The 23,874-nt window shown below is 42.6% G+C and overlaps 2 protein-coding genes and 1 long non-coding RNA gene across 4 annotated transcripts in view; 1 reads left to right on the top strand and 2 right to left on the bottom strand.

Annotated features, from left to right (window-relative positions):
• LOC306643539 overlaps positions 1-23,874 on the bottom strand; it is a 122,309-nt gene that overhangs the window by 84,981 nt on the left and 13,454 nt on the right. The window lies entirely within an intron of this gene.
• LOC306643730 (prothymosin alpha-like) lies at positions 18,248-18,789 on the bottom strand. The gene has a single exon (XM_079109994.1). The coding sequence runs from the start codon at positions 18,670-18,672 to the stop codon at positions 18,343-18,345; it is 330 nt and encodes a 109-aa protein (XP_078966120.1). The 5' UTR covers positions 18,673-18,789; the 3' UTR covers positions 18,248-18,342.
• LOC306643523 (TBC1 domain family member 8-like) overlaps positions 20,940-23,874 on the top strand; it is a 53,370-nt gene continuing 50,435 nt past the window's right edge. For both annotated transcript variants that reach the window (XM_079109743.1, XM_079109742.1), the window contains exon 1: positions 20,940-21,153. The gene's annotated coding sequence lies outside the window, so the exon portion shown is untranslated. The remainder of the gene's footprint in view (positions 21,154-23,874) is intronic.

A 23,874-nucleotide genomic window follows, 5' to 3' on the forward strand; every position in this document is an offset into this window, starting at 1 on the left:
ATACCCAAAGATAGTTAGAACCATGGCATGACCAACTCTCCCATCTGCAGGGGTGGCCAGACACTCTTTGTTGTTTGCTACATGCTCTCCAACCTGAAAGGCAACATCCAGAAGGGTCTGTGCTCAGGTCCATTACTAGCAGGGCTCCAGGGACACCTCATTCCCTGACTTGGACTGCTTTCCTTCCTCATTCTCTGTGAGCCCTCTTTGAGTTCCCCTGGGAATCAACTGACCTGTCTTTTTCAAAGAGTGAAGACTACATCTTTGTGGCCCTGGGACAGGACAGAGAGGGAAAGTCACACTGGGATGAGTTATGGTGGGATCAATTGTCCCAGGAGTTTTTCTGAGGCTAACATTTCCTCTCAGTTCCTCGGGTGACCATGAGTCCACCTAGAGTTGTCTGCTTTCCTCCTCCTACAGTTGAAGCCCCGGACTTTAGACTGCATGCACCAAACAAAATTGCAGGAACCAGTGTTTGCTCAGCCTTCCCAAGTCCAGTAACCTGGCAGTTTCCTACTCTGGAAACAGCAGCCCTCACATTTGGCCACATTCCACCACATGTTGACGATGGTCTTCTGGTCTACTATGTTCACTGGAGTAGGACAAGATGCAGTCCTGTCTCAAGGAGTTACAGATGGTGACACATGCAGAATATCTATTTCTGATACCATCAAAAGAGACAAGATAGCAGACACTTTGACCACACTTTTCATTGAAATGAGCAACATGCCTTTCAACATGTTTTCCCACAGTGGGTGCTTTCTCTATGTTCATCAAAGGGTGAGCCCAAACAGCTGCTTCATATATATCTCACTGGGCATGGGAGTTGCCAGCCCCCAACTGCTGTCTGGCTATAACTAAGAAGGGAAGTTCTGTCCCACTATGAAATCTGGAACATCCTTTCTAATGCAAAAGTGCTTTCCCCAAGGCCTAAAGTAAGTGAGGCCCCTAGCATAGAGCTTCTTCATGCAGGAAGGGAATATCCCACCAGAAAGAAACCCCAGGCCTCACGGAGCCCACATGCAATTGAGCTGAGTACACACCCTCAAACATCAAAGCCCAATGTGTGTAGGCTGCTCCATACACCTCTGTGGACCAGTTGGTGAGAGAGGGTGGTTTAGTCTGCCTGAGATAGCAAGATCATTCCCCACCGCCACTTGGTGCTGACAATATACTATGAGCTTGGTCCTCTGATCCCCCTAAGTCTCACAAAGCATTTGGTTCTCTGAGACATACATGACTTCCTCAAGACCCAAGCATGAGATTGCTGTACACTTGGTCTTGGAGGTACGATCTTACCTTGGGAAGAGCAGCTCCAGCACCTGCTGGCTGGTGATGAAACCTGAGGAAATAGACCTGAAGGTGCTGCCCCAGTTGGGGTTTCTACCAAAAAAAGAAAGGCATAAGCCGGTTTATGAGCTCTTCCTCTCTGTTACCTTCAAGGGTCTCTATCCCACAGGGCTCATCCATGTTTGGAACCAGTTCATTTTCACCCTGGTTTGAGATGAAGAATGGTGGGATCAAAAATGGAAATGATAGCAAACATAAAAATGCTTTATTCCAATACAATGAAGTAACAGCAGAGTGGAACTGTTCTCATCAGCACACCCACATGTATACAAACACTCTCTCTCACACACACACACACACGAGTCAGAGTATGAGTGGTGGGCTATTCATGAGGGATCATAAAAGAGGACCTCCGATGCTCACCTGTCCTGTGCTGTTCAGTGTTGCTGTTGAGCTTCTCTAGGAAAGTGTCCCAAGACTCTGGCATCTAGGATGAAACCTCATCCCTTCTTCCCACACAAGAGCACAGTGACCCTCCTGAGATTCCTGGGGGGCCTTAGGCTCGACATGTTTTGAAACAACAAGAGAACATCCCTCTTGCTCCAGTGTCTCCAACCAACTAAGCTGGGATGGCTTGCTCAGTGAAGTGGGTGCCTGGTTATCAGGGTTCCATTCCATTTGATCCATCATCAAGGCACTGAGGTCACTTCCTGTGGCACCTGTACCTGAGCCTCTTATTCACACAAGACTACTCCCAAAACCACAAGGGCTGCTGATTCCTCCCACCTCAACCCACATCAAGTGCACAACTGAACACATGTTCGCTGACAATTGCAGCCACCAGACCCTGCCCACCTTGGCTCCCAATAAAGGTCCAGTGTGAGGATTCAAATCTGAATTCAGATCCTCCTTCTCACCATCTTTGTGACCTGGACCAAATTTTTTGCCTTTCTTGGGCTCCTCAGTGTCCCCATATTTGAACATCAGGCAGTGTTCTTTCACGGAATGAAAATACCCAGAATTCAGTTGGGGGAAATGCTTTATTGGTGGCTTGAAGAATGCTGAAACACTTCTGATAGGAAAAGGTGTCAACCCTTTGCTCCACAGTATGCCACTTGTGTTTCTGAGACAATTCTCAGGGACACTGCCATTATTGCTATCTTGAAAGTTCAGCAATAAACCTGGATTAAATGAAATAAGTAGGAGGCCGTTACCCTGAAATCGTCTCTGTACTTGGAGCTCCTACTTGATGGACCCCAACCTAACTTGACCTGGAAAACTTGTTATTTATTTTAAATTTTTTGTAACAAATAATGATTTTAGCCAGTCACAAATACCCAAGCTTCCGCCAACTGAGGCAGCTAACTGATCACAGCAATCCCCCAAAGTGGCAAACACCCAGGCATTAGCAGATCAGGTGATCTTCCTTCCCTGGTTTCATATTCAGCCTATAAAAACTCACTGCTCACACTGCCAGGCAGAGCATTCTAAACTTCTCTTGTTCTGAGTGCTTCCTGATTCACGACTCATTCTTCACTCTGATAAATTCTGTTAAATTTACTTTATCTAAAGTCGTTCTCTTAACACATGTGCAATAGTATGGTCAAAGCTCAAGTCCCTAGTTTGGACCAGATCAAGAAAAGGGTCAGGCAACTGTCTGGCTGGAACCATAAGCTCTATGTGGCACTAAAACATTAGAAGCACAAGCAGTCATAGAATGAAATAGATAAAGTGGACTTTGTCAGCACTTGAAAGGTTTATACTTACTTCAATGGACTCTATCAAGAAATTGTAAAGACAAACCAACTTGCCAATTACGTCTCTGATAAGAGACTAGTATTCTGAATATACAGAGTACTTTTACAACTCATAAATATGACCCAAAGTCTTCATCCTCCAAAGATATACAAATGCCAATAAGAACAGTAAAAGATTCTCAAGACCTTGGTCATGAGGCAAATGCAAATCAAACCTACAATGAGATACACTTTATACCTGCTAGGATTTCTATACTAAAAAGGATGGACAGTACCAAAATGAAAAAGAACACCAAGAAATTGGAACCCTCATACATGGCTATGTGGAATGCAAATTGGCATAGCTCCTTTGGAAAAGAGTTATCAGTTCTTCAAAAGGCAAAGCATAGAATTACCTTATGAACTGGGCCTGGTGGCACATTCCTGTAATCCTAGTGGCTGGGAGGCTGAGGATGCAGGATTTCCACTTAAAACCCAGCCTCAGCAACTTAGTGAGACCCTAAGCAACTCAGCAAGACCCTGTCTCATTCATATATATATATATATATATATATATATATATATATATATATTCAAAACCAAAGGACGATTGATCTCGTTGATATGTGGATGATGACACATAATGGGGGGTGGGAGGGGTAGGGTTAGAGTTAGGGTTAGGGAGAGGGGCAAGAATGGAGGAAGGACTGTATAGAGGGAAAAGAGGGGTGGGAAGGGTGGGGGGAAGTGAAAAAATAACAGAATGAATCAAACAACTTTACCCTATGTAAATTTATGATTGCACAAATGGTACACCTTTACTCCATGTACAAACAGAGAAACAACATGTATCTCATTTGTTTACAATTAAAAAAAAAGAAAGAAACGTTTGTAACATCATTATTCAGCATAGGTCAAAAGTGGAAATGACCCAACTGTCCATCAAATGAAAAGGAAATAAAATGTGAAAACGCCAAACAATGAAATATTATTTGGAAATCAAAAGGAAGGAAGTGTTGATTCATGCTACAACATGGATGAATCTTAGAAACATGCTAAGTCAAAGAAACCAGACACAAATAAAAGGGTTCCATTTCTATGAAAATTTCAGAATCAGCAAATCTATTGAAACATAAATAGATTAATGGATGCCACTAGTTGAGGAAAGCGTGAATGAGAAGTGACCATTACTAGGTCCTGGGCTTTTTTGATGGGAAGATAAAAGTGTTTTGGAAATAGAACCAGGACCCCTGGCTCATGCCTGTAATCACAACAACTCAGGATATTGAGCAACTCAGAAGGATCACAAGTTCAAGGCCATCCTGGGCAACTTAGGGAAACCCTGTCTCAAAAAAATAAAAAGAAATGGGAGTATAACTCAGTTTTAGAGCACTTCTGGGATCAATCCCTAGTAGCCCCCCCCACACACACAAATTCCAGAATTAGATGGAAATGGTGATTTCACGATTTTATGAATATACCACAGAATAACTGACTAGTACATTTTAAAAGGTTGATATCTGTGGTATAAGAATTATGTCTTGATGATGCTGATTTAAAAAAAATTATTAGAATATATGGGAGGTAGGGTGTCCTCACTCCAGCATTCACACAAGAATCTTCACACAACTGGCAAACTAGCCTCGAAGGGAAACAAAAATAAAGATCAACCAATGTGCCATTCCTCAGCAACAACAGTGAATTACTACTGAGCAGTTTTACTCTGCATTCTGGTAAGTGTTCTGAGCAACCTCAGACACACCTGTGAGTCTGACACCAACCAGCTGACAGCTCCCTGATGTCAGACAAATCGGTGTGTGGGTTAGTGTTAGGAACAGAGATGAGTGATTGATTTTATTATCTAAATTGTAAACTCTTGAATATTTTTGATAGGAAATTGCCAAACCCAGAAACTACTAGAAAACTAGAAGTACAGAGATGTAGGGAAGTATTTGTGATGTGCAAAGCAGAAGAAAGAACAGGTAAGTATGTTTTGAACATATCTTTGGAAGTGTAAGTCAGGTAGACTGTCCAGCAATAAAGAGCAGAAAAATGGTGACTTGAAAAACAATTGTAAGAAAAATGTAAATGTCAGATGAGGACACAGCTTAGTGGTAAAGCACATGCTTAGCATTCACAGGGACCAGGGTTCACATAGGTACACACACACACTCAAAACCTCACTTACAATATTCAAATGGCCAGGCACTGTGGCACACTACTCTAAACCCACCTACTTAGGACGTTAAGGCAAGAGGACAACAAGTTCAAGGTCAGTCTTGACAACTTAGTAAAATCCTGTTGAAAATAAAAAAGATGGGATATAGTTCAGTGGGAGAGCCCCGTATGGGTTCAATCTCTAATACCACAACAAAAATTTTGTTTCTAAATTGTGAATGTTGTCATTTACAATCTGACAATGTCTGAGTCCCATGCTCATGGAAAAGGGCAATAATGAAGATGTTCATCATCCTACTGTCTTCTGACCAACTTTTGTGTCCTGGGAAAAGGGCTAACTGTAATTATAAAAACCACTCCTTCTGTGTGACTTAGATGAGACTTGCTACCCAGTTTTTCTTCTGATGCTGTGGGCCTTGTGATTGGCTCTCTGGTCTACCTGCTTCAATCAACAAAGTCCTCTTCCTTTATCTTGAGGAACCCCTCATTCATGAATGCTCTTTCTCTTGCAACAGTTTGACTAATCGCTCCTTAATTTTCCAGTGCATTTTTGTCTTTCAGAGGCACATAATAAATCCTTTATTTTTAATGTACAGAAAGTTGTGTACACATTAACAATCTATTCTTTCTACCCCAACTAAGAAAATGCTGAAAAAAATCTTTAAAGAATGTCATTTTGAAGGGGTGCCAAATAATTTGCCATCGATGAGGGCCCACAATCAGTGTTGTTTTGATCAAGTGCCTGAGAAAAGGACTGTGGAGCTGATATTTGTTTATCTATTTATTTATTCATTCATTCATTTATTTATTTTTGGTACCAAGGATTGAACCCAGGGCACTTAACAACTAAGCCACATCCCCAGCCTCTTTTTTACCTTTTATTTAGAAACAGGGTGTTGCTGAGTTGCTTAGGGCCTTGCTAAGTTGCTGAGGCTCTCTTTGAACTCTCGATCTTCCTACCTCAGCCTCCTGAGTTGCTGGGCTACAGGTGTGTGCTACTGTGCCCAGCTGGATTTGACATTTTTGAAGGAAAATTCACCTTAGTATGGTGACGAATCGAGTAGTTTGTAAGTTTGGCAGCAAAGCCTCTTCAAATGAGGAATAAATTTAATTTCTAGAGTTATGGTTCATATTCCAATGTCTAGGATCATTTCTCCATTCCCAGAGGTCTCCAAATGCCAGGTATCTAGTTTGTCTAGAAACATATCTTATTTCTAACTTCATTTTATGACATGATTAATATATCCACATTATCATGCTTCCATCTTATAAATCAAAGTTGGCAAATTAAATAAAAGTACTCTACAGTGTCACAATTTAAGAGCTCATTGAGATTACTCAGCAGTGACATTGTGAATAGACAATTTCTTGCCTGTTAATGGGTTACATCATTGAATCATTTGGATGCTTCCATCAGTTCCTGGATACCTCTAGTCATCTAGTGGGAAGCTCATGGGCTGAACTATCAGCATTTGCTAGAATCATCTTTATTTCCCCCATTTCCCCTGAAACCCCAGGGGGATTCAGGAATACAAAATTGAACAATATTTCACATATATGGTCATATCATATATTACTTGTCCCAAGAGGATCCAAATTGGTTCTGGCCTGGGTCAAAGTGCTTGGGAGATGTGTTGCTTTATTGAAGAATCTGGAGAGTCGGGGCTGAGAAAATGATGTGATCCGTCATGGACATTGCCTGGTATTCCCAAACTCAGCAGGTACAGAATACAATTTCAGGCCTGTTCTCTTGGCCAGAGTAGAAATAATACTGCTTGCCACAGTCTGCCAGTGGATGTTCCTGTTTTGCTGGTGCTTTGGTGGCAGGAAAGCCAAATCCTCACATGCTTGTCCTGGCGTTTGTGTGTCACCTGGTAGCAGAAAGAAAGAAAAACCCCTGCCAATGATTCTCCTATAAGTATTAGAGATAAGGGATTAGGTGGCATGACCAGAAGATGTCTGAGCTGGGAGACCTTAGCTGGAATCCTCAACTGTCACTTCTGGACTGGGAGATGCTGGACAAGTCATTTCCCTGCTTTGAGCCTGTTTTTCTTCATTTATAAAATAAAGGGACCAGCCAGGTATGATGGTGCACACCTATAATCCAAAGCAATGGGAGAGGCTGAGGCAAGAGGATTATAAGTTCAAGGCCAGCCTCAGCAACTTAGCAAGAACCTGTCTCAAAATAAAAAAAGAAAAAGACTGGGAATGTAACCCAGTGGTTAAGTGGCTCTGAGTTCAATCTCCAGTAGCAAATATTTAAAGGAACCAGAACAAATGAACCCCTTTTAAAATCTTTGGTTTCTCAATTCCTTTGAAAGTGATATAAAAGGTTTGATATTGACCTAACAGGTTCTATCTAATACAGTAGTCCCCCCTTATTTGGGGGTGACACGTAACCCCCCATAATGCCTGAAACTGCAGGTAGACCCAACCTGATCTATACACACTGTCATTTTCCATATGTGTATACCTACCTATGATAAAGTTTCATTTGTGAAGTAGCTACAGTGGAGAGACAAATTACAATGATTAATAAGAAAATAAAATAATTATAACAATATACTATAATTTACTTTAAATTTATGAGTTATTTACCTCTGGAATTTTCCATTTGATATTTTTGGACAGTGGGTAACTGAAACTGTGGAAAGTAAAGCTATAGATAATGGAGCACTGCTAAAATAAACTTCATAACAGTAGGCTTGGGTGTTTCAGGCAAGACTGCTTATCATTACCCTAAAACACATTAGTAAAGCACATACAAGGCACTTGGTAAAGCAGTGAAAAAGCACAGATCCCTACCCTGCCTGGAACGCACATCCTTGCAAAAAGATGAAGACCCTAGATGATAAACAGAACAAAAGCAAACATATAATAAGCAATGAATAATTTATCTGGATAATTTCAAAAGAAGTACCTATCCAGATACCCCAAACCAACCTACTGCTGAGGTTGGTTTGAATGCTTTGAATATTTTAATGCTTATTTTAGCCAACTAACAGATGAACCAGTTGTAGAAAAAGGAGTGCGGTGACCAAAAAGCATGGATCCTTTCCCAAGAGTTTTATTTACAAGTAACATGGCTCCTTGGTACATTTCTTAACTAGTTCTCCCTGGCACCTGCAACAAACTCACAAACATTGTGGATAATTTCTCAGATTCTAATTTTTTTAGATGCAAAAAATTGCTAAGAAGAAAACACAAGATTTGAATTCCCCTACCTTTTCCTGGTACCTGTTTCTTCAGGGAGGAGAGCCTAGTCCATGTGGAGCTGTACAGACTCAGGTAAGGGAATTTCTTTCTTTCTGTTTTTGTTTTTGTTTTTTTCCTCTCTTTTTTCAATACTTGGAATTGAACCAAAGGGTGCTCTACCACTGAACCACATTCCCAATCTCCCAACATTTTGTTTTGTTTTGAGGCCCTCTTGCTAAGTTGCTGAGGCTGGCTTTAACTAGTGATCCTTTTGGTTCAGCCTTCCAAGTCACAATTTGCTGTTCAAATATCCATTAGTCTTACTAACAAAATTTTTTCATTGACATAAAGAGAGGCAACTGGAGAATAGGTGATTTTATGTGCCCTATTTTATGTGCCTGTAATTCTAGAATTACAAGGTGTGTGCTTGGGAGGGGGATTTCTGAGGAGGTGGATATCAGATGTTGTTGGATACTTGTATATCATTAACATTTTATGTAAGTCCAGAGATAACAAAATGCAAACAGAGATCAGATAAATTACTTAGGTCACAGAGGATCAGAACAGCATCTCTACAAAAGAGGATGCCAGTGGACCTGCCTGATATATCCACCCCTAGTGATGGTACTTTCAATGACTGAGTTAACCAAGCCACAGATATATAGGGCCTCAGTGGAAGGCCCTAAGGAAGAGAGTGCTTGCTGTGTTGACTGTAATTTGCCTTCAAATTCTTTACTGCAGGATATAAGGTGACATATGTGTCTGATAGCTGGTTTTAAACATAGAGACAGTGCCAGATTCTGTAATCCTAATCATGAATACACTCTCTAAGACTGGCTAGAGCACATAAAATCACCTATTCTCCAGTTGCCTTTCTTTTTGTCAACAGAAAAATTTTGTTAGTAAGACTAATGGATATTTGAAGAGCAAATTGTGTGTGTGTGTGTGTGTGTGTGTGTGTGTGTGTGTGTGTGTGTGTGTGATACTGGTGATCAATCCCAGGGCCTTGTATATGTTAGGGGAGGGCTCTACTCCAGAACCACCATTGCAAACCATAGAAGAGCGATTCTATTGATGAAATTCATTGCTTTCTAGAAGGTAGGCTGGCTAACACTGATAAAAGCTTTTGCCTCTCACCATCTGGATGGCATCTAAGGCCTGACTTCAGTGGTGGTGGTCCAGTTTCCTGCTCAGGATTCTGATCACCTGGTGAGTTTACTTCTAGAATGTAATTATATTTTTTATTTGAGATAATGTTTAATCCAAGGTATGGTCTGAGCCTTGAGTCCTTAGGAGTTGATTGTAGGACCCCATCTGGGCTTTCTTCCCATTAAATGTTTAACACATGCTTGAATGTGTAACGAACAGTCTGTGATGCTTCCATTTGAACAAATGCCCTCTCTCTATGGAGTTTGAGGAGATGGGGAGGGGAGAACTATAGTCTTCATCTGTCTCAAATCGGTGGTGGCCAAATGGGCTAAGGTCTATTTACAATAGTGGTTCAGTGTGGACAGGTGTGATTTGCATTGCTGTGAACAAAATATCTGGCAAGAACTACTTGGAGGAGGAAAAGATTTCTTTGGTTCATGGCTTCAGAGGTTCAGTGCATGGTGGGCTGACTCCATTGCTCTGGGCTTAAAGTGAAGTAGAAAATGGCAGAAAGGTGTGATGGAGGAGTTGTGCTCTGTTCTTGGTGACCAGGAAGCAGAGGATGGGTGTGAAAGAGAGAGAGTAGCCAGGAGGCAGACAGGTGGAAAGGGGCTACAGGAAAGATGAAGCCTTTCAGCCCCCCCCCCAATGACCCACATACCCCAGCCAAGTTCCCCCTCCCTACAGCTATCATCCACTCAGTCCACTCAATCTATGATGGACCCATTAGGTGACAGCTCTCATGACCTAATTGTGTCACCTCCAGCTTTAACACAGGAGATTTTGATAGACATCTCACATCCAAACCACAGTAGGTCATCATTTAGGACTCACCGTCCTCCTTTCCTGGGTGCTTTTCTCTTCCTGTGCTTGGGAGGATGCCAGGACAAGTCCTTCAGTCCTCATGATCCCAAAGCTATTTCAGAATTGCCAGCAGGGGTGTGACATGTCACAGGCATGCCCAAGTTTACCACTGGAATTACCCAGAGCTGAGTATAACAGCTACTATTTACTAGATGTATGCAGCTAGTCATTAGCAGATGTGTGGCCTGGGTTACCTCTTAAAGTCTCTTATGTCTCAGTGAGACACATATATCAGTGAGGAAACTGAAATGATAAGAGGTTCAGTGACTTGCTTCTGTTTGCACAACTGGGGACCAGGGAAACCAGAATTTTAAATTCAGATCTGCCTTTTTGAAGTCCACATTTTTGGACTCCAGATGATGATGTTGTTGTTGTTGGTGGTGGTGGTGGTGGTGGCAGCAACCCTCAGCTTTATTGGAAGTAATATTAAGAGAAGCAGCTGTGATGCCAACCTGTTTCCATGAATAATCTGTAATCAACTGAAATCATGTGTCCATGGAGAAAGTTTGGTTTGGGACTCAGAAAAGCTCAGCAGCAAATGCTGTTCTGCTGCCCCATATGAGTTATTGGCAAGTTAGCTAAACATTTCTAAGGCACCTGAGTTTTCTCATTTATAAAATGGGACCAATTTTGCTTTCCTTCAAAGTTTATCATGAAAGAAAATGAGATGTCTTTTGAAAATACAACAAGCACTATGCTCAGTGCATTCTTCTTCTGCCTTTGGGGAATATACCCCTAGTAACACGAGATACTAGGAACCAGGATTGATTCTTTTCTCAATCCTAGAAATATCTCACAGTACCAGCCTGTTGAATGCACTCAGTGAATCTTTCTTGGCTTCACTAATCCTGAAAAACTTGTCAGCCTATTCCTGGGCTGCTTGTGACTGATTTGGTGCCCACAGGATGGGGGCACTGTGGCAAAATGTGTGAATCCAGGGGGTGACTTCATGGTAAAGTGCCTTTCCTGGGGCACATGACTGTAGAGACAGGGACAGGAATAGAATCTGGACCCAGTCCCTGGGCTTCACTTCACAGCACTTAGGTCATAAGGGGAAACACAAAGTGAGGATTTGGGGAAGTAATAAAGCTGGAAATGTGAGCAAAAGTCAAGCCAAGAGGAGACTTTTAAAGTTGTTTTGTAAAGAAAATCAGTCTTTTCTAAAGCATATATTATTGTAAAGTTAAAAAAAAAAAGTTTAATCAAGCTGGGTGCAGTGGTGCACACCTGTAATCCCAGCAACTTGGGAGACTGAGGCAGGAGGATCCCAAGTCCAAAGCCAGCCTCAGAACTTAGTGAGGCCCTGTCTCAAAACAAAACAAAACAAAACAAAAAACAAAGTTAAGTCAATGGAAAACTGAAAACAACTTCACTTAGTAACGAATTTGAAATGAATGGAAGACGAAAGTCTGCAGATAACACAAGTGGCAGTTTCAGTAAGAACTGAAGAGCTTTACTTAGGAACAGAAATTGGAAGTCTCACAATTTCCTTCTTCCTTTCGGTCTACCATTCTCAGAATACTCAGTTTTTCTCATCCATTTCTAGCTCCTTTTCACTTTTCCTGCTTTGTCAATGTGAAGAAGGGCAAGGGGCAGGAGATGATGTGCAGAGGGTACTGAAATGGGCAGGCCAGGCTGATGGCAGGGACCTGAGCCAGGGCTGTGGGTCTAGGAGAGGTGTCCCAATCCAGTGCACTCTTGAATACAAGCAAGATCACACAGTTAGCATTGTAGGGCACTGTACCTCCTTTCTATGAGAAACATTTTTTTCCCTTCATTGTCATAATTAGTATTTTCTCTTATGTATTTGAAAACTTATTTTCATTGTATAAATGTGTAGGGTAGAGTATTATAATTTGATACATGTACATAGTATGTAATGATCAAATCTCCTTAAACATTTTAAATCAATTTTAATCAGCAAGTAATAATTGTACATATTTATGGGATATGATATATTAATACAGGTATACAGAAGGTATGGATCAAATCAAGGTAATGAATGCTTCCTTTTTTTTTTTTTTTTTTGGTACACAGACTGAACCCAGAGACACTTAACCACTGAGCCACATCCTCAACCCTCTTTTCTTGCTGAGCTGGGAATTGAACCCAGTGCCTTGTCCTTGCAAGGCAAGCACTCTACCAACTGAGTTACATCCCCAGTCCTAACCCTTTTTATTCTTTTCTTGAGACAGGGTTTCACTATGTTGCTGAGGATAGCCTCAAACTTGTGATCCTTCTGCCTGAACTTCCTGAGTCACTGTGATGACAGGCATGAGCCAACATGCTGAGCCCATTTTCTTCTCTTTATCATTACTTTGTGTTTGGAGCCTTTGAGCTCCTCTGAAAAGAGATTTTTGAGGTTTGTCACCAAACCCATGGTCATTTCAGCTAGTCCTCACCAGCCCAGTTCATGAAACCTGTGGTGGTTATGAAGTTCTTATTTTGTTTTGTTTTCTTCTGTGATGCTGAGGATTGGGCCCATGGCCTTGCACATATTAGACCAGTTCTTTACCACTGGGCTACATTCCCCAACACTTTGTATCTTTTATTTTGAGATAGGGTCTCACTGAGCTACTGAGGCTGGCCTTGAATGTACAATCCTCCTGCTTCAGCCTCCTGAATAGATGTGATTGCAAGCATGTGCCATGGTTGTGAAGTTTTGAACAGTAGTGTGCTTTCATCTCTGACTGTTCATAACCCTAAATTCAGCATGCTGTCTCCCTTGCCCCTGTGATTGTTCTCAAATTGCCACAGGGACAGATGTGTCCTAACCATGCCTGCTTCTCCAGATGTGCCTCACCAAGGGCTCCAGGCTAAGGGACTATCATCTTTTCTTGCCACAGGGTATAAGTTCAGTGGAGCATTTGTGTCCAGGGTAGGAGGGGAAAAGTATCTTCGAAGGTACTTTCCTTTAGACTTCTCTCTCCTTTTTCCATCTGTCAACTGCAATGAAAAAATTTCAGCATCCTGCTAACCCTGTGCCCCTTTTAAGTGCTTAGGTGTAATTTTCAAAAGTTGAAAGTGTGGCTGTCATTAAATACAAAACAAACATGGGTCAGAGATTTTCTTAAGTCCTTCGTTGATAAGGAAACCAGTCAGATGTTAATATGAATTCAATGGAGAATATGAAGAACAGATATATAGGCATAAATATGGATATTAGAATAAATGTATTATACTAATCATTTAATTTATGTAACATTGTTTTATATTGTACATAAATTTTACATATATAATTATAATAATTTAAGAATATTAATCTTCTAATCATATCAGAAGTATCTATATGGACCCAAGGTTACATGCATTGCTATGGACAAGAATCATTTCCAAAACCATCTGCTTTTTCCAAGTAGCTTTTAAAGGGTTCAGTGGTTTTCAGTGTATTCACAGTATATTCATACCACATTTTCCAAAATATTTTTACCACTCCAATATGTAATATATTAAATCACAGATCCCACATGAGTGCATGCATATTTATAAATATTGCTAAATCTAATCTTACCTTTCACTCTTTTTAATCGAACACTCTAGAATTCAATCCCCTACCTTATCCTCAGCTACTTCCCACTACACATATGTGGGCAAGATCCAAGTGGCTCAGGACATAATCTATTTCTACTTCCCCATTCCCTGGCTACCTTCAATCCTGCTGCTGGGCTCTGCTGGGGGTTCTCTTATGCTGGTCCTGGAGTCAGTGAGGTGCATTGGGGGAAGGTCTGGAGAACAGGCATTCACAGAAGTCCCTGGTGAAGCCAGGTTTTCCTGAGGTTTTCCTGAGGTTTTCCTGTAAGTGAAGGGAAATTTCCTCCAGCGGCAAGGAGAAGCTACCTTGGTAGGCAAAAGAATCTTGGCATTTGGCAGTCCAGCTTTGTCTGCATCTGCCCAAATGGTCTCTTCACAAATCTTGGGTCCTACTTCTTCCCTATCAGTGTCCACATCTTTACAAAGGAATTGCTGAGTTTCAGCATGTCACTTTTGCAACAATTCTGTCTAGGATTCAAAGAAGAGCTTGTTGGGCCCTAGAATCTGAAGAAGACCTTTTCTGTTCCATAGTTATTCAGACAAGGGATTCTTTGAATTTTTCCATATGATACCTTGAGATGGGAATTAATAGTTCATGCTCACTTTTTTCTCTATAATTCTTCCATGGCACACAGCCATGGAAAACAGCCATCTAACTCCGCAATCTTTTGTGATGTTCACTGTTGCCACAGAGATCATGTTGAACAGCAGCAAGGACCCCAGGCCTTGTCCTCCATTCACTGCTCCTCTTGCCATAAGTGCTAACGGGTCCTCCTGCTGCTGTGGAATGGCATGGGCTACTAGCGTTCCTTTTGTTCCCTAGATGGGCACAGAAATGTGCAAAACCTAGCCAGAATGCCACATTGAGGAACTGTGGACACTCTTGGTATCAGCCAGTGGTGGGCAACAAACAGAATCTTTCTCTGAATGTTGGAATAGATGTGCTACTGAACAGCTGTGGACAGGATTTAGGAAGCATCTGTATTCTTTTGCTGGAACAGCCCTATCAAAGTCCCACAAACTGGATGGTTTCCACACAGAAACAGCATTGGAACAGGCTGGACGTCTGAGATCCAGGTTGGTCCTTCTGAGGGTGCTAGGCAGGAACTGCTCCAGGCTATCTCTTAGATTCTGGCACCTCTTGGGCATATCTCCAATCTGCACGTGGTATTCTCCCTGTAGGTCTGGCTGTTCAAATGTCCCCTTTTTGTAAGGATCCCTGTCATATGGAATTAAAACCCACCCTAATAACCTCATTTGAAACTAATTACATCTGTAGTGACTGTATTTCCATTAGGTCATATTCTGAGGAACTGGAGGTTAGGACTTCCGCACATGGATTTTGGGGGCCAAAATGCAATTTATTATACCATAAAGGGGTGATGAGCACTCGCAAAGGAGTGACAACAGGAAGTTTTTATCACCTGTGCTGGATGCTCTCCATCCCCTGCTCCAAGCTACCCTCTCCAACTTTCTCCACCTTGCTCTGTGCTGGAAGGCTGACCTCTGACAACTGCATCCTGGAGCATCCTGACCTCCCATGAGCTTCTGTCTGACTTGAGTAATGGGAGACACAGGCAGGTGGCTTGGGGGTGGGAAGAGAGGAGTCAGGCTGTACTACGCACATGGTGCTCCTCCCATCCCCTCCCAACTAATTTTCAAATTCCTGTCTTTCCATGCTTCTTTTCTGTTTAATATTTGACAGATAAAACTGAATAATATTTAAAATATGGGTGAATGTGTATGGATTGCATCAGAAGCACATTCAGTAATATGAGCTGATGTTCATGAGCACTTACAGTACATCTTGTCTGTTTTGTGCTGGTATAACAGAAAACCACAGACTGGGTAATGTATAAAAAAGAGAAACTTATTTGTCTCATGGTTTTGGAGGCAGGGACATCCAATACTTCACCAGCATCTAGTGAGGACCTTCCTGCTGTGTCATCCCCCTGGGACAGAGCAGAAGGGCAAGAGAGGGAGAGTAGAAAACAGGGACATACTTGCTTTTATAATAAAGCTTCTTATGTGATAACTAACCCAGTCCTGAGATAAGGACAGTAATTCATTCATTCATTACTTCAATCATTTCTAATAATAGGTGACCTAATCATCTCTTAAAGGTCCTACCTGCCAACACTGTTACATTAGGGATTAAGTTTCTGACACATGAACTTTGGGTCTATAGTCAAACCACAGCACTATATAATCCAAGTGCTTAAGGATAGACTACGTACTAGTTATGTCAGGGACATACTGTGATTATTGCAGTTCTATGGTTCAGTGAGATTTCTATCTGCCCAAGGTCCAGGTCACACAGCTAAGTAGCACCAAATCTGGGATTTGATCTAGGGCTGCCAGCCTGCACAGGCTGCCCTAAACCACAGTGCCATTTTTGTTGATCTGTTTACCAGACATGCCCTCTCCTACTTGACCTTGTGGCAAATACATATTCATTTTTTAAGTTCCCATGTAGCAATGCAGTTGTGTGGAGCTTTCTGAGTCCCCTTCCCTAGGAACTGCTCAGTCACACTGTGTGTTCTCACTGCTCTCTGTAGACATGGTTTTTGATTTCCACTACCCTTTTCTGCATGTTTTTCCCTACCTGTTCTTTAGGGCAGACCCATCTCCCATTTATTTCTGCAACTTCAGGGCCTAGAAGGACATTGGAAAGTGGCAGGTGCAAGTGAATATTTTTGGAAGGAATATTTTCTTGTTATCCCTCCCTACTCTGTATATCCTGGTGTACCCAAGCCCCTGATTATAGCTGACTTCCACAGTTTCTTTTCCTGCCCAGAGGAAATTTGTCTGTGGCTTATTAGTGGTTAGGCAGCTTCCCTGCTGCCTGGATGAGTGGTCTTGACAGTTCCTTTCCACAGGGTCCTCTACTGAATCTGCTCAGGGTTTCTTTTTCTTCTTTTCCTTTTTGGTACCAGGGATTGAACCAGGTGTGCTCAAACACTGAGCCACATCACCAGTCCATTTCACTTTTTAAATTTTGAGACAGAGTCTTGCTAAGTTGCTTGGGACCTTGCTAAGTTGCTAAGGCTGTGTTTAAACTTGTGATCCTCCTGCATCAGCCTCCCAAACTACTGGGATTACAGTCATTACAGAGAATTACTCTCTTGATTGAGAAGAATTCCTGAGCTGATCATCTTGGATCCTCTGCAAACAGGTTTCTAGGCATTTGTGAAGGGCTCTGTTTGGTCTCAGGTGTCCTGTAAGGATTTCACTAGTACTTACAAGTTCTGTCCTAATTAACAGTCACAGTGTAAGTGATTCCTTTTTTAAAACCAAGGTGCAGGGATATTTTGATGGATTTTTTCTTTGCCTTGTTGGCTATGGTGTCGGATTTAATTGCTTCCCTGGGGAGATTGCTTTGAGGACTCCCCTGCCCCACCCAGCTTGTTCAAAGTAAGCTATTATGTATCTTTTTCTCTTCTTTCTCTTTCCTTCTTTCCTTCTTTCCTTCCTCCCTCCCTTCCTCCCTCCCTCCCTCCCTCCCTCTTTCTTCCTTCCTTCCTTCCTTCCTTCCTTCCTTCCTTCCTTCCTTTCTTTTCTTTCTTTCTTTCTCCCTTCCTTCCTTCCTCCCTCCCTCCCTCCCTCCCTCCCTCCCTTCCTTCCTTCCTTCCTTCCTTTCTTCCTTCCTTCCTTCCTTCCTTCCTTTCTTCCTTCCTTCCTTCCTTCCTTTCTTTTCTTTCGTTCCAACAACTCAGCAAAATAAAATTCCGGTTTCATTGTTGGACAACGTTGTTTCATATATACATCAAACAGGCCAAAAAATAAACAGCAACTTTATAGACAAAAAAAGGAGGAAAAAAAAAAAAAAGAAACCTTTTTATCTTTGGCCTTTTTAACTATCTCATACAAACCAACTACTTATAGTACAGTTAAAGTACATACACAATAAAAGTTACTAGAATGCCTAGAACAAGATGTTTTGTTGTTGTTGTTTTTTGCTTTTTTTTAACAAGGTTTTTTTTCTCCTTTGAGAGTATAATGAACATGGTCACGCCACAAGTAAAGTCAGAAGTAGGGCAGAGAACACTCCAAAGGCTGGTTTGGTCATCGGAGATCATTAAAAATGGCTGACCCCTAACAATATGTACAAAAATATAAAATGTAAATAAAAATACAAACAAATTTTCCTGTTTTTAAAAGTACTTTTAAGAAAAAAAGCAGGGACTTGGAAGTTTTTGTTCTTTTTTTTCCTCCCCTGTTGTAAATTCATGTTGTGGTTTTGGTTGGGTGGTGGAGAGTGTGTGTCATCTGCGCTAGGCACTGCCCCGGGTGACCTACTACTCGAAGGTGACCACTTTTAGATTCTGAGACAGGAAGTAGAGAGTGAATAGGTCACAGCGGCCTTTTATTTTTAGTTTAAATTTTCCTTTTTTGCTGTCTAGTCATCCTCATTGGTCTTCTGCTTCTTGGTATCAACCTCATCATCCTTGTCATCTTCAGCTGCCCGTTTGCCCATAGCTGCCTCAGCCTCATCTTCTTCTCCATCCTCTTCCTCACCATCACCTTCCTCCTCCTCCTCCTCTTCCTTGCCATCCTCTTCCTCTTCTTCATCTACCTCGTTGTCAGCCTCCTGCTCCCCATTTTCCTCATTAGCATTCCCATTAGCAGGGGCATCTCTTCCATTCTCTGCCTCCTCCACAACTTCCTTCTTCTCCTTTAAGTCCTTGGTGGTGATCTCGGAGCTAGTGTTCACGGCCGCTTCTGACATGGTGGGGCACACCAGTGAGTCAATGCAGTGGGTTAAGGAGGAAACGAGAGTTTAGACACTCTGGCGATAAAGCTGCTGGAGTCGGTGGCGGAGGTGGTTGTGGTGAGCAAGGAGCTGGACCCTGGAATAATGCAAAGATGGCTTTTCAGAGCAGTCAGTGGGCTGTATCTTTTTTCTAAAATAACCTTGAGGAAATACTCATTTTAAATAATTTTAAATGTTTTTATTATCATTCATTTTTATTATCATTTTTAGATGTTTTAGTATCATTTAAATGTTTTTAATAGTACATTATAATTATACATAATAGTGGGGTTGTGATGCATTCATAGATGCAGACAACATAATTTTGCTCCATTTCAGTCCCCAGTACTGTCCCTTTCCCTCCCCACTCCCTTCCTCCTTGCTACTAATCTTCCTTCCATTTAATTATTGTTTTTTAATTGTTGCATTAGTTATATATAAAGGTGACATTTGCTGTGATATGGTCTTGGGTGCATATAGCATGATTGGTCAATTTTATTCTGCAGTTCCACTCTTCCAATCCCTCCTTCATTCCCCTCCATCCCTCTCCTGTACTTCACTCTTCTCCCTTCTATTGTCATGGGATCCCCCCTTTTTAAATTTCATCATTTCTTGATAACTTCTGCATGTGAGAATAAACATTCGACCCTCGACTTTCTGAATTGATAGGGATCTAGTTTCACTCTTCTACATGTGGACATCTAGTTTTCCTGACACCATTATTTTAAAAGGTTGTCTTTTCTTCAGTGTTTCTGGCAACTTTGTGAAGGAACAGACTACTGTATCTACTTGAATTTGTTTCTGTGTCTTCTATTCTGTTCCATTGGTCTTCATGTTTTGAAGCCAGTCATGCTCTTTTTGTTGCTATAGCTCTGAAGTGTACTAAGAATGACTATTGTGATGGCTTCAGCATCACTTTTATTACTCAGAATTGCTTTGGATATTCTGAATCTTTTATTCTTTCCTATGAATTTTAGGACTGCTTCTCCTAGTTCTATGAATGCCATTGGTATTTTGATGGGGATTGCTTTGAATCTGTAGATTCCTTTTGGTAATGGGACCATTTTAATAATCCATGAACATGGGAGAGGTTCCATCTTCTGAGGTCCTCTTCAATTCCTTTTTTCAGTGTTCTATAATTTTCATTATAGAAGGTCTTTCACCTCCTTGGTTAGATTATTCTTAAGTTTTTTTGGGTGGGTACTATGGGTAGGAAAGCTATTGATTTTTATATGTTAATCGTGGAAATATTCAGTTTTAAACCTACCTCCCATGCCGTGCAGCTTTTCACTATTATCACCTCACTCCATAATTCCAGCCTCCCACATTCTCTAAGAACAAATGACCATTTCAGAATATGTGACCCCTAACGGAGGCTCTAATATCCGTACCTTAGGATGTCTGTTGTTGAGTTTGGCCTGACACGTGCATCAGGTTCCCCAACACCTCTGCCTTTCCTGCAGTTCAGTCAGTTCCCTTGTGTGAGCTTTACAGATGTGCCTTAAAAGAAATGATGTATGAGGTGATGGATATGCCAGTTATCCTGATAAGATCATTACCCATCGTATACATGTAGTGGAGTGTCATTCAGTGTCCCATAAATATGGACAAGTATGATGTGTGAATTAAAAAAAAATCTTTAAGAAAGTGTGCTAAAAAAATCCGAACATAATTGTTTTTATTTTTCATGCTATTTTTTGGGAGATTTCCAAAATGTTATTTAAAACCCAAACACACTTGCTTAACTGGCTTGCATTGGTGCATTCTGTCCTTCCCAAGATAAAGGGCTCTGGGCTGGGCAACCTACAGCTTGGAGAGCAAAGATGTCTCTTTCCCAGGTTCTTCCTCTACCTCTTAGAATGAGGCCTGTGGGGGCGACTCCCATCACCCTGAGCTCTTTCCCAGGAGTCTCGGCCCAGGGGTTGGACCCTTGGCGCTGCCCACCCACTCCCCGCGATCTCGGGGGGAACTGGAGGGAGGGGAACTGGCAGCTGACCTGGCAGCGGGATCGGACTTCCTCCCTCCACTTGGGAACCATGAGTCTGGCAACCGGGACGCAGAAACCCGGGAGGTGCTGCGGGAGCCAGAGGGGCGGGGATGGATGGGGCGGGGCCGGCGCGATACTGGGCGGGCCGGGGGCGGGGCCGCGCGTCGGCTGCGCGGGGTGGGCGGGGCAAACTCCTCCCACTCCGCTTTTCTAACTGGGAGCGCTCGGCATTCGCAGTCCTCGCGAGCAACCGCTGCCGCCGCCTCCTCCTGAGCGAACTGGGCAGGCGGCCGTGGCGATGTGAAGCGTCCCCCCGCCCCGCTCAGCGCAGCCCGATTGCCTGGATGTGGCTCAAGCCCGAGGAGGTGCTGCTGAAGAACGCCCTGAAGCTCTGGGTGGACCAGAAGAGCAGCGGCTGCTTCATTCCACAGCACACCGCGGGCTCGGCGAGGGGATCGGTCACCTCACCGGTAAGGGGGTGGCGGGGTGGGCCGGGCCTGGGGTCTCGCTCCCCGCCGCGCTCGCCGTTCCCAGCCCAGGGCTGGGACCCGGGAACTCGGGGAGCGCCTCAGGAGCTGCGGGGCTGGGGGGTTCGGGGGCCCGGGGGTGGGGTCGATGCTGGCCTGGGCGACCCGGGCGGGGCTGCGCGGGGTGCGCGGGGTGCGCGGGGCAGCTCCTCCCGCTGCGCTCCCTGAACTGCTAGCGCTGGGCACCCGCCGGTCTGCGTTCGTCTCGCGCAGTCGCCGCCGCCCCCTCCAACCGAGCGAGGTGGGCCCGGTGTGGCCTTGGCTGGGGCGATGTGAAGCGGGCCCCCCAGAAGAAAGGGAAACAAGCCGGAGGAGGTGCCGCTGAAGAACGCCCTGAAGCCCTGCGTGGCCCAGAGGAGCAGTGGCTCCTTCATCCTAGGGCGGCTGTGGCCCGCATGGCGAGGGGGGCGGTCGCTTGGCTGTAAGGGGCTCGCGGGGGTGGGTCGGCCCAAAGCTCCCAGCCCCGGGCTGAGCCGCAGGTGGCGATTTCATGGGAGACGGGGCCAGGGTGGCCCTGCCTCGGGTTTGTTTTCCTTTCTTCTGCATTTCTCTGGCAGGTCTGGTAAAGTCTGTGTCTAGGTTCATTGTTTGGCTTTTGCATGCTGATGTTTAATTGTTCAGCACCATTTCTTGAATGTTATCCTTCCCCGTTAAAGCTGATCCTGTAAGTCTGCCTCTGGGCTCTGTTCAGGTCCACTGACCTGTGTTTATTCTACTGGTGGCAGCACACTGTCTTGATGACTGTGGCTTCGTAGTAAACCTTGAAATCATGTAGTGTTCCTCTAACTGTGTTTTTCTTAAGTATTGTGGTGCCTTCTTGTAGGTCTTTATTTTTTTAATAAACTTTGTAATGAGTTTTCAGTATTTCCAAAATAGCATGATGGGATTTTTATTGGGGTGCCTTGAAGCCATAAATCAAGTTGGGAGAATTGACATCTTAATACTATTGACTCTTCCAACCTATGAATATGGAGTATCTCTATTTAGATCTTCGTTGATTTCTTTCATCACAGTCGTGTAGATTTATTCATATACATCCTGTCATATTCACTTAGGCTGTGCCTGACAAAAATATTTCTTACTTGTCAATGGTGTTTACTCCCCCCACCCCAAATTACAGTCGTCTTTTGCTTGAGTGTAGGAAAGCAGTTCTTATGTTATCCTTGTGCCCAGCAGCTCTGCTATGCTTGTTAGTTCCGTAAATTTTGCTTGATTTTTTTTAGAAGAGAATCGGTGTCATCTTTGAATAAAGTTTTGTTTCTCTTCTCTATCTGTATACCTTCTGTTTCCTCTTTTTGTCTTAGCATATTAGCTGGATCCTTCAGTACAATGTTGAATAGGAGTGATAGAAGTCCTCTTTACCTTGTTCCTGGTTAGCAGGAAAGTGTAAGTTTCTCAGTAGTATTATGTTAATTGTAGGGTTTCTTGGGGGAGAAGGTAAATGATTTTATCAAGTTAGACAAGTTCTTGATTCCTAGTTTGCTATGTTTTTTTCCTTTAATCATGAATGGGTGTTCGATCTTTGTCAAATGCTTTGTGTATCATTTGGAATGATTTTGTGATTTTTTCCCCCTACCTCTGTATAGATTAATTTTCAAATGCTGGACCTTTCTTGCATACCTGGAGCAAGTCTCACTTGGTCATGACATATAATTTCTTTTATATGTTGGTGGATTCTGTTTGCTCGTGGAATTTTTTGTGGTGCAGACAATTGAACTCAGGGCATTGGGCACACTAGGCAAGCACTCTGCCACTGAGCTACATCCCACCCCTTTCCTTTTACTTTGTGTTGACTGTGACATGGGTTTCTTGTGGGCCTTGGTTTTATTTTCTTCCTTTTTTAAAAATCCATTCTGAAAATCATTGGGCGTTTTGGTTGGTGTATTTAGACCATACACATGTAAAGTGATTGTTGGCACTGTTAGATGAACCTCTACCATGTTTTTAACTGCTTTTTTTGTTTCTCTGTTCATTTTCTTTTGAACCATTTTCCTGACTTCTTTACCAATTGAATACTTTCTGATTCCATTGGTTTATCTACTATCTTGCCAAAAATAGCTTGAAAAGAATTTGTAGTATATATTTCTTGTTTGGAACATAATTTCCAGATTAGTCTATGCCTACCTTCAAATATGCTGTTTCACATGAAATGTAGATTTTTTTTTTTTTCCCTTGTACTGGGGATTGAAACCAGGGGTGCTTAAGCACTGAGCCATATCCCCAGTCCATTTTGAGTTTTGTTTTGAGACAAGGTCTCAGAGTTGCTGAGGCTGGCCTTAAACTTGTGATCCTCCTGCCTCAGCCTTCTGAGCCACTGGGATTGTAGGTGTGCACCTGAGATGCAGAGATAATAGTATTCCAGATACTCTCTCATCTTTTATGATATTGTTGTCATTCATTTCTCTTATTTACATACAGTAATCACTCAATAAATATTTTGTTAACCCTTTAAACATTTCTTTAGATTACTTAGGGATAGGAAAAATAAGAAATTTAATTTATCCTCATTTCTTTCTTTTCAGACACACTTCTCTTCTTTATGTAGCTAGAGCTACTGACCTATGTGTTTTCTTTCTCTCTGAAGAATTTGATGGTTCAGTCTGCTGGAATTGAATTTCCTATCTTGTTCAAGAAAATCTTTGTTTTTTCAATTGTGAAGGATAA

Source organism: Sciurus vulgaris (genome assembly GCF_902686455.1).
Source record: "Sciurus vulgaris genome assembly, chromosome: 14".
NCBI lineage: Eukaryota > Metazoa > Chordata > Mammalia > Rodentia > Sciuridae > Sciurus > Sciurus vulgaris.

What these genes read in the sequence shown, in the direction of transcription:
- LOC306643730 (XM_079109994.1), bottom strand. Translation starts at nt 18,672, where the DNA reads ATGTCAGAAGCGGCCGTGAACACTAGCTCCGAGATCACCACCAAGGAC.